Source organism: Condylura cristata, unplaced genomic scaffold (genome assembly GCF_000260355.1).
Source record: "Condylura cristata isolate star-nosed mole 26May11 unplaced genomic scaffold, ConCri1.0 scaffold00015, whole genome shotgun sequence".
In the NCBI taxonomy this organism is placed as follows: Eukaryota; Metazoa; Chordata; class Mammalia; order Eulipotyphla; family Talpidae; genus Condylura; species Condylura cristata.
In genome coordinates, this window is record NW_004567116.1 from 5,353,757 (window position 1) to 5,362,016 (window position 8,260).

Genomic DNA, 8,260 nt, shown 5'->3' on the forward strand with positions numbered 1-8,260 from the left:
GAGGTCCAGGCGCCGGCGGACGCGGCGTTGGCGCTGGGTCTGCCGGTTGATCTGCCCCATGGTGCTGAAGTCGATGACGTAGCTGAAGCCCACCGCCGCCTTCACGCTCATCACCAGGACGCACTGTGGGCAGGAGCAGGGCGGCGCGGGGGCCGAGGCGGCCGAGCCCGGGCTGGCGGGCCAGGACTGGGCCTTGGGCAGGGTGCCGGTGACCATGGGGTAGACGAGGTCCAGGCGCCGGCGGACGCGGCGTTGGCGCTGGGTCTGCCGGTTGATCTGCCCCATGGTGCTGAAGTCGATGACGTAGCTGAAGCCCACCGACGTCAGGTCGATCCAGGGGTGCTGCTTCTCATAGGCGTGCTGGATGGTGATGCCCACTTCCATGTCGTAGGGCGTCCAGGCGCCGTTGTCGTTCTCCCACTCCCACACCACGCCCTTCCCGGGAGCCGAGGCCGGGTCGTAGTAGCTGCGGCGCACGGGGCGGAGCGTCCCTGTGGCCAGACAGAGCGGAGCTGGGTCAGGGCTAGCAAGCGGCTGTGCTACCGGAATAGCAAACAGGAAAGGAGCCCTACTGGCCTACCGGGTGCGCCAGACAGGGCTGCCCGCGGCAGTCAGCCCTGGGCGGGCAGAGGACTCAGTGCCAGTGAGCGTGGCAAGGCCACTGCCAGGGAGCTAAAGGAGCCTCCTGCTTTGGAGTCCCGGACCTTGGCCTGCAGCCAAGGTCATCACCACTTATTAGCGGATAGGGAACCCCTCGGCCTCATTTTCTGCCCTGAGAAACAGGGTAACAACTCCTGCTCAGGGCTTGTGGCTCACAGGGCCCTCCCTGGTGGCACAGCACGCGTTCAAGGGCAGCACTGTGGAGCTAGTGTGGCCACTGCAGCACCTGTTGGATCCCCGGACAGGGAGCTGACCCCCCCGGCCAGGGAGCTGACCCCCGGCCAGGGAGCTGACCCCCAGCCAGGGAGCTGACCCCCCGCCAGGGAGCTGACCCCCATGGCGCTGCAGATCTCTCCTGACCTGCTGTCAGTAGTGTTTCAGTCCATCGGCCTGTTTTGCTCCCCACCTGGTCTTTGGTGAATCCTCTCACTTCCCACACCTCTGGCCTGCACCCCAGTTCTGTATGAACACGTGGCTCACTTATTCACTCAACATGCACCGTTGGTCCGTCAGACCCTGGATTTCTCAAGTGCCCTGTTGTTTGCATGAAGCACAGAAAACTCTGCCAGAGCAGGTGCTTGGAAATACACCCCTCCCACACACCCCCCCACTCCCTACCACCCCAAACCTGAAAGCAGACCCCAGGCCCAAGCAGAGCTCATTTCAACTGTGTCAACTGTGGCGCTGAAGATCCTGATGCAGAGCTGGGTGGGGAGAAGGACAGCGGATGCTGGAATCTCATCGGACAGTTTAAGCCCCATCCATCAAAGTGGTGGGAAAGGCTCTGTGCGCGGGCCTGCGGACCCCCCCCCCCACGCCCCTAACTCAGAGGGAGACACCAAGGCTGGGGACAGAATCCCATTCAAGGGGGAAGAAAAGGAACAATGGCTATTCAGGCCCTTGCCAGGGTCATAACCCACCCCCACCCCAGCTCCAAGCCCCTTAATGACCCAAAACATCAACATTCAGAGGCAGGAGGAGGAGAACAATCCCCTATTCAGGCCAGGATCTCTGCCGGGGGACAGGGAGGTAGCTGGGGGGGGGGCAGAGGAGGAAGAAGTGGGGGCCACCCAGCCTTGGTTTGCCTGTTTCCTTCCTAAGTAGCTGGCTTGCTGGGGACAAAGAGCCCAGCCTGGAGTTTGGTCCCTTCCAGTGGGGTGACTGAGCCTCAGTTTCCTCATCTGCTGCTTCAAAGGCTGGATTTGAGGATTAAGGAAAGGGTGACCATAAAGCACTATACAACACCTGTCCCGTGGCAGAGCTCCATAAAAAGTGACAACTGTTATTTGATTGGTTTTCTATTTTGTGTCTAAGCAAAATGGAGAAGTGGGGGGGAGGCAAGTTTGGGAGGGGAGGGACCGAAGGGGAGAGCTTATATGAATACCTCCACGCACAACCTTACACCTCCACGCACAACCTTTACTTCTGATCCGGCACTTTAACCCTGACATCCCACGAAATGCCTATGACGACAACTAGAAGTTTAGAAGCTTAAATGCCACTGCCGTATATACTCTCCAGGACAGTGCATTTGACCAATTCTCACAACTGCGCTTAAAAGGTATTTTTATCAATCCCAGAAATGTCTGAAAATTGCCCCCAATTTCTGGAAACTGTCCTGCTTCTCACCTGCTTCTGCAGGCTCATCTTCCTCTGCGCCTGTACTTTCCTCCACTGCATCCTCCTGCACCCCGAGAGTCCCCTGGCCCCACCCTCTTTGCCAGACCCTCTTTTGCCTTTTTATCTGCTGCCTTCGCCAGGGTCACTGGGTCTATAGCACGTGTTCTCCATTTCTTGACATGTTCTCCCAGCCAGGCCCCACCCTCGCAAAGTCTGGGGTACAGCTCTGCTCCCACCTGATGTGTGGGAGCCGTGAGGCCCATGTGAGGCTCTTTGCATTCTAGTATCTAATTCAGGGTGAGGCAGAAATGAGGGTCTGTGTGCACTCTGATTGGCCGAAGGCCACCTTGGTATCTGATCATTCCTTCCATATAGCCACCTCCCACGACCTGCTGCAGGAAGGCAACCGTCCAGGCATTCAGGGGTATATTCCAGCCTAAAACAAGACCAACATGAATGACTGCCTAGGAGGCAGGAGAAATCCTACCACATTGCCAGGTGCTGAGATCACCCCAGGTCTTCCCGGAGTCAGGACCAGGATCCCCTCCGCCCACCAAGCCCCTCTGGCCCCCTCACACTGAAGGCGTCCTGCCCACCTTGGTCTTTTCCCAGTGCCACGATTCTCTGACTCTGGGCCTTTCCACAGCGCTGGGCTCACCCCCAGAATGCTCTGGCATCCTCTTTGTTGCACATCCTGCAGATTCCAGCTCACTTCCTCAAGGAAACCTCCCTGGGCTGCCCTGACCAGGTCAAATTCCCAGTGCTATTTTTATAGTGTTTATACATATTTATTTGTGGGATTAATTGGATGGCATCTGCCTCCCTCCCCACACTCCCAGGCTCACAAGAGCAGGGATCGATCCAGGTGTTTGCTCACCCACCTGGCACATCTCAGGGCTTAATAAACTGCAATTGAATGGATGAGATGGGGCTGGCTGGGGGTACAAGAGTATGCAATCTGGGGGGCAAAAAGCTCAATGAGCAGGAATGGCCGGGAGGGAATTTCAGTAAAGGGACCTTGTGCATAGTTGGGGAGGGGGTGGGGGGGGCGGAGGGGTGAGGGGGAAGGAGTTTGGAGATCTCTGAGGTGTGCATGTGGATGAAAGGGACAAGGTGGCAGGAATGGAGGGAAACTGAAGACAACGGGGCAGGTAAACCAGGGCAGGTGGTTACAGCCAGAGCACAGCCGGTCCGGAGCGCCGGGAGGTGGCGGGTTTAATTTGTTGGCAATGAAGAGCCGGTGGAGACTGTGACCGGGGCAAGTGACAGAACCAGAAACGGGCAGGACTTAGCGGTGAGCCGCTGAGGGCTGTCCCATGAGTCTCGGGGCTCCCCTGGGGTCTGGATGGGGCTCACTTTCCAGACCCAAGAGTCTGCATCTCTGGGAGCCGAGCCTGAGCATGCACAAGTGACAAGTGTCCTGAGGCTGGCCATGTGGTCTACACACCTGTGACACAGGACATCCAGGGCAGCCTCTGTACAGAGGCAAAGAGCCTGAGGCTTTGAGCAGGGGCCAGCGGTGAGGTGTGGGAATGTGGACCGGCAGCGGGATGAGAAGAGAAAGAGCCAGTATTTGGGAGAACATTCTGAGACGGAAGACGGTGGACTGGAGAAGGGACGGAGGCCAGTTTGAGCTTAGAGGCAGTGACAGACCTCAGGTGGTGGGATTTCATTCTCTGGCTACTTTTAGAAATCACTCTCTGGAATGGCCTCCTGGACATTTCTATAACCAAGACCATGGCCTGGAGTATCTCAGGAAATCCGTTTGGCACTTAGGTGCCAGCTAGCAAGGAAAAGGCTTCTGCTGGAATAGGCATAAAAGATGTTTACAAATGAAGGTGGAAGGAGGAGAAAGAAAATCAGTTTTCTCTGTCACTCAAATACCTGCACCCCAGAGCACCCAAGATGTCTTAGCTGCTGGGAAATGGGAGCCAACACCTTCCAGGCCTGCCCCAAGGTCTCCTGGGCTTGTCACTGATGTCTACAGTGCTGTGCTAGATGCCTAGACCGCTCCTCACCACACTAGAATGTTCCATGTGGGCACAGATCTGTGCCAGTGCTCTGACTGTATGTCAGCCACAGGCAAGTGGGAAACCAGTACTCCAGAACTGTGCACCCTAAGGGTAAAGAGGGGTCCCCGATTTGGCATCTCAATTGTGCCATTGAAAATGTTACACTTCGGCAACTTAAGAGTTCAACTGTTTCCTTTCCTATAAAGTGGGAACAATAGGTCTTTCCTAAAATTGCTGCGAGGATTAAACACAATCATGTGTGAGTTGAATGTGCTTGGCAGGATGAGGGTGCAGGATGTAGCCCCCATACCCTACCTACCCCGTGGTCAGCATGACCCTTGCCTCCTCCACCCATGCTGACATGGGGTGGGCTTATGGGAGGCACCTCAAAAAGCCAGACCCTCTGTCTGACTCTCCTTAATTACATCGTTACTTTGAAGACATCAAGTTTGCAAGAGCTGCACTGAGAACTCTGAGCTGGAGAGAAGCTCCCCACACTTCTGGTTCACATCAGCCATTCCCCCGAGCAGTTCGGGTCTGCCACCTGCCGCCACATGATGGGTGGAAGGAACCAGAGGAATCCCAGGAAACTTAGGGCTACTCTTTACAGAGGACAAATGAGCCTGAGCAGCTCAGGGTTGTTTGCGGTCACACCAGGAGCTGGGAATCTGGAATGGGAGTCTGTAGGTCGCCTCTGGCTCCAGCCTGGGTCTTCACCACCCCACTGCTGGGGCCTCCACAAGACCAGCCACTGGGCGTGTGGGAAGTTACAGCCACAGTCACTGTCCTGACAGAAAAAGGCAACACCCAGTCAAGGGACATGACCACTGACCACGGATGAAGAGGACTTGAGTAGGGGAAGCGGTCAAGGCTGCTATCTCTGCTGCCCCTGTGAATTGTCACACTTCTTGTCCAGAATGTCTGAGAAAATATAATGCTGATAATGCATAATGCTGATAACTCACACTCCTGCATCTGGGATCTGGGGATCTGGGGTCTGCCGGGGAAGGGCCAGGGCAAAGAGGGAAGGCGCGAAGGTGTCTGCAGCCACCCCGGGTCTCCCTGGAGACAGGCTGGACCAGGTCAGGAGCCCTGGCAGCGGGTAGGGCAGCCAACTTTAACCAACAAAGCCCCAGGTCAGGAAATGCCCCTGCAAGGAAGAGACCCTCCAGGCAGGGGACTTCCAGCTCTTTGTCTGTGGCAGGTTCTGCTTCCCAGCTTCCAACTGAGGACTGGGGACAGTGGAGCTGATGAAACTTTGCAGTGCTTGGCCAACGTTGCCTGGGAGCTGATTTGAAGTTGCCACCCTGTCAGGGGCACATCAATGAGCTGTATTGAGAGGAGCTCTGTGTGTGTGTGTGTGTGTCCTGGCACAGAAGGGAGTGGAGGGGGCTGAGAGCCCAAACCCAGAAACAGTGTCCTGCACCCTTGAGCTCCCTGGTGGACCCAGAATTCCTGGGAAATCAACCTAGAGGGCACCCAGGGCCCTGGTGCTGGCCTGCACCCCTGTGGACCCACTGACCACGGAAACCGGAGGATGCAACCCAATCTGTCCGAATGGCCTTAAAGACCGACAAGAATGTGAAACACACCCTGAGCAAGTCTTTAATATGATCCCAGGCCATTCTTGGCTTCCGGTCTAAAATCTGCAAAGCCTCAGCCTGGACTGAACTGCCAGTGGCTGCAGAGCCTCTCCTCCGGAAGGGGGGCGGTCACCCCAGCCTCTCAACCCAGCTTTCTTAGAACCTCACTTCTGTGGGCTCCGGTCTTCTAGGGTCCTGCCTAGCCCACACCCCCCAAGCACTGATGGTGCTTCCTCTTCCCAGAGGTGGGACAGCAGCTGGGGCCTGCACAGAGGAGTCTGCAGAGAGATTGTGGACACCTGCTTGCCTGCTTTGTTCTGAAATTCCCTGTCAGGCCTCCCTTCACTGGCCCCATGGGCCCACCACCAGGGCTCCCCTCCACCCCCCATCTCGGCCTTCACTTCCACAGCCTCTACCCAAGTTGCACAATTACATTCTCTCCCTCCCCCTGGTCACACTTAATCCTCTTTCTCAATCTCCCCACATTCCTCCTTATTCCCGCCTCCTCCCAGACACTCTGAGCTCCACCCCCACTTCCCTCTGGAGTTTTAGCCCTCCACCACCCCCCCAACTCCCACCAAAGATGCTAAGACTTCTGGAATCCTTTCCCCAGAAATCTTCTTTCAAAAGGTCGTCAAAGTCCGTGGCCAAAGGTAGCTGGCAGTTATAACCACAGAGGAGGTTCATGGTGCAAAAATCCCCTTCCCATGACAATCACGATTAGCACACAGGATGCGGCTTATGGAGGAGGCTAAGATGTCCCGCTGCCCAGACAGCTGTTCTCTGACCCTCTGGGACTCTCCTGGCCTCCATGGAGCAACCCTGCCCCTCCCACCCCTCTGCCCACCCACCCCCACACACCTGTCTCTCTAGGTTCCTGGGTTACATTCTGGCAATCCAGCCAGAATTCCAGAACAAACGCGCTCCCATGGAGAGGCAGCTACAGAGGGGAGACTTTTCCCAGTGGGTCCATGGAGCCTGGACACACTGGCTGAACACTGGCTGAAGCAGAGAGAAGCTGCCCTGCCTGCCTCCTTCCCCCAAGTCCTCTTCCACCCCAACCGCCTCTGGCAGCCTCTCTTCCTCCTGGGACCTGGAAAGGCCAGTCAGCGGAGTGGGGTGATGATGGCCACAGTGACAAGTGGAATCTCGTGAAAACACGCGAGCTCCGTGTAGGGGAGGCCAGAGCGTCCCTCCCTGGCCGCGGGTTCAGGAGGTGCCCTGGGGACACTTTCTCCTCTGGAATCCGCCTCCTCCGCGACAAAGGGAGCAGCGGCTTCCCTGCCAGGCATTCCGGAGTCCCGTCCCTCCCCCTCCTCGCTCCATCTGCTCCGGCCTGTTGCTTCGGCACTTGCGGAGCACAGCCGGGTGCTGGCAGCCCTGGAATCCGCCCCCACGGCCAGCTCTTCCCCCGCGGAGGCCCGGCCCTTCATGCTAGACGGCCGCTAAGAGGTTCCAGGGAATCCCGTCTTCCTCCCCCGTTTCCACACCCAGGACTCAGCAGTGGGAGAGCATCCCGGGGGAAATCTGGCCGGCCCGAGGGCGCCCGAGGCCAAGCGGGGTCCGCAGCCTAGCGCGGTGAGCGTGTGGGCTGGGGCGGCCCCGGAATTTCTGCACGGTGGCGCTTAGCGCTGCCCAGCTCTTAAAAGGGGGCTTCAGGGCGTAGCGGGTCTCAGGCGCTGGGCTGACGCTGGGTTTGCAAACCCAGAACGCTGCCGTACGTGCATGGACGTTTGCTGCAGGGGGGACCTCACGAGGGGAATAAGACGCTTGCTCACGACCACCTCTTGGGGACACCCTGCGCGGAAGGCGGACAGGGTGGGCCGGGGAGGGCCCCAGAGGCGGGAGACCTGCAGGCGCGAGGGGAGTGGGCGCGGGCGGGGCGGGGGCGGCCGGCTCACCCGTGTCCTGGCGGAACTGGTTCATGGACTGCAGGTCGATGATGTAGGGCGCCAGACGGCTGTCCACCTGGCCCAGCACCACGCTGCCCCCCGCGCGGGGCCCGGCGCGGACCACCGCCTCGATGTGGTGGCTCACGGCCGGGCTGTAGGGTCGCCAGCGGCCGTGCTCGTTCAGCCATTCCCAGACCACCACGGCCGAGGCCAGGAGCATGGCGAGCCGGGGGCCGCGGCGGCGGCGGCGGCGCTGCTTCTTCCGCAGCCCCCGGAGCGAGGAGCGAGGGCGAGGACCGGACCGATCGGGGCCGGAACCATGAACCGGAGTTTCCACAAGTCTCAGACCCTGCGCTTCTACGACTGCAGCGCGGTGGAAGTCAAGAGCAAGGTGAGCCGCGCCGCCGGGGGTCTGCCCCCCGCCGCGAATGAATGGACGACCCGCGCCGGCGACAGCTTCGGGGCGCGGGCGCCCTCCGTGGGCTGGACCGCG

General features: G+C 58.8%; 1 protein-coding gene across 1 annotated transcript in view; it reads right to left on the reverse strand.

The window, feature by feature from the left end:
* The window catches only part of DTX4 (deltex 4, E3 ubiquitin ligase), a 27,296-nt gene extending 19,144 nt beyond the window's left edge, over positions 1-8,152 (reverse strand). Inside the window, exons 1-2 of the mRNA XM_012725164.1 lie at positions 7,777-8,152; positions 22-491 (exon numbers count right to left, since the gene is read on the reverse strand). Coding sequence (XP_012580618.1) covers positions 22-491; positions 7,777-7,987 — 681 coding nt within the window. The 5' untranslated portion in view covers positions 7,988-8,152. The remainder of the gene's footprint in view (positions 1-21; positions 492-7,776) is intronic.
* Positions 8,153-8,260: the final 108 nt, after the last annotated feature.